A 2166-nucleotide genomic window follows, 5' to 3' on the forward strand; every position below is an offset into this window, starting at 1 on the left:
TTCAGTGGTTCTTCATCCTCATCATCATCAGGGAGATTGATAACAGTATTGGGTGGAGCTACGGAGAAGAATCAGGATCAGAGATCGCGAGTCAGTCGACTAAGAACGGCGTTAAGAATACAATACCTGGGTTCGAAGTTGCTGCGTCCTCCATCTCGTGGTCATCAGCCCGGGCTGAGGTTTCAGAAGTAGCAGCACTGCAACTCCAAAGGATCAGTCGACTAACTTCAGCGTCGACCAGAGACAAAGTTCACACAAAATAAGAAGACTTAAGCAACACGATTACCCTGATATGGTGGGGATAGACACCTTCATCTTCGGCAGGAGCTTGATCGGCTTCGACGAGGCCGCCCTGGGCTGCTTCGGCGCCTTTTCAGTCGGCACCGGAGAGGTGGTCCGGGGGCGCTTGGTCGACTGAACAACGGTCGCAACCCCCTTGCCACGTTCAGACGAAGGGTCGTGGACCAGCTTCGACCACCTTTCTGAGCGCGGCGGTACGACCTCCTCCTCCTCTTCTTCCTCGTCCTCAACGTCATCTTCATCGCCGTCGTCATCATCATCATCGTCGTCATCCTCTGCAACGTCCGAGTCCCATTCCTCCTCTTCCTGGCTCTCGCCCCCGCTCGCCTCACCCTCCTCAGTCGGAGCTTGAGCCCCATTGGGCATCGAGTACAGTTCGGTGAGAGCCTAGCAGATATCAAGACAAGGAAGCACCTCAGTATACGATCGCGCGCAGTAACTGGGAGTACTAAAGATATAAAGTACTAAAGATGAGAACTTAGCCCGGCCCGGCTCGCGTCGTTCCAACAACCGACGGGGAGCACCTCAGTATACGATCGCGCGCAGTAACTGGGAGTCCTATTACACCTAAGGCCAACTTCCATTCACCAAACCCAGGTTCATCTCGTGTAGTGATTGTGGACTCGTACAAGGATATGGAGTCGACGGTTGATGTATCAGACTCGACCCTGTCTTTCGTAGCATGCATTCCCATCTGTGTTGCAACTGATTCGGTAAGCTACGTGTCCGGTGCACGGAAAACTGCCTTCGGTCTCCCAACCTTACTCATGGCAACCTTCCGGCCGCCCAACGACCTATAACGCTAGTCACTACTCCCACTGGGGCTAGGAAGTAAGCCCCACAACCCAAAGCGGCGAAGAACAAATAGAATTTGCTACAAAAGCCGGCTAACGGGGGTATTCCTGCGTATGAGAACATTGTAATGGAGAAGGTCATAGCCGAAATAGGATTCGTTTTGGCTAGAGCGCCCAAATCCGCTATATATTTGACACGGGTTTGCCGTAATGCTGGAACTATGGCGAATGCATCTATCGTCATTGATGCATAAATAAATATACCAATTAGTAGTGATTGAATTCCTTCTATGGTTCCACATGAGAAACCAGCACGAATATAACCTACATGTCCAATCGAACTATGAGCTAGAGGTCTTTTGACTTTCGTTTGGGCCATGGCGGCCAGTGCTCCTAAGATCATAGAAGCAATGCTGCAGAAAAAGAAGATTTGTTGTAATGTACCCCCATAGGAAGCAACAATAGAAACACGTGACATATTTGCAGAAATAGAGATTTTAGGCGCAATAGAAAGGAATGCTGTCACCGGGGTGGGTGAACCCTCATAGATATCAGGTGCCCACATATATAGAGTCAAAAGAGAGATTGAGTCCGAGGGAGATGGGGGTTTTCTTGGGGCTCGAGAGATTGAATAGATAGGGCCCCACAAGTTGTTAATTCGCTGATGGGGAATTCACACAAAAGGGAAGGACTTATTCTCAACGAAAAAAGTGCTCTCTGAACCGAACGTGAAAGTTGTTTTCCATCAGACGGCTGTTCACGTAACTCCACTCTCGGCTTGGATTATATATCCATTTGGTCCGCTCTCGGCCATTCCACACGCTGCCTAGCAGAGACGTGGTTATCTGAAGTGGATTCTCTCTTTTGTAGTAGATGCCGAACCTGCTGCTCAGTGGGCGGGCGCAGCAGCTACATGGACCCCTTTCTTTATGTTGTTGCCAGCGCTTACCCGGGCCGAGCCGGAATTCTTTATTAGAACGTCGGCAGGCAAAGCCCGAAGGAAGGCTGCTATCCCCTCGGCCACTGCGAGGAGCCAGCCCTAGTACGAGAGGACTGGGCTGGGTCAACCTAT

The 2166-nt window shown here is 50.8% G+C and overlaps 1 protein-coding gene across 1 annotated transcript; it reads right to left on the bottom strand.

The window, feature by feature from the left end:
- Positions 1 to 780: 780 nt before the first annotated feature.
- On the bottom strand, positions 781 to 1688 carry LOC123072402 (NADH-ubiquinone oxidoreductase chain 2-like). The gene has a single exon (XM_044495955.1). The coding sequence runs from the start codon at positions 1657 to 1659 to the stop codon at positions 1066 to 1068; it is 594 nt and encodes a 197-aa protein (XP_044351890.1). The 5' UTR covers positions 1660 to 1688; the 3' UTR covers positions 781 to 1065.
- Positions 1689 to 2166: the final 478 nt, after the last annotated feature.

Source organism: Triticum aestivum, chromosome 3B (assembly GCF_018294505.1).
Source record: "Triticum aestivum cultivar Chinese Spring chromosome 3B, IWGSC CS RefSeq v2.1, whole genome shotgun sequence".
NCBI lineage: Eukaryota > Viridiplantae > Streptophyta > Magnoliopsida > Poales > Poaceae > Triticum > Triticum aestivum.

Bases quoted from the DNA above. Each gene is read 5' to 3' on its own strand.
- LOC123072402 (XM_044495955.1), bottom strand. From the start codon at position 1,659: ATGTGGGCACCTGATATCTATGAGGGTTCACCCACCCCGGTGACAGCA.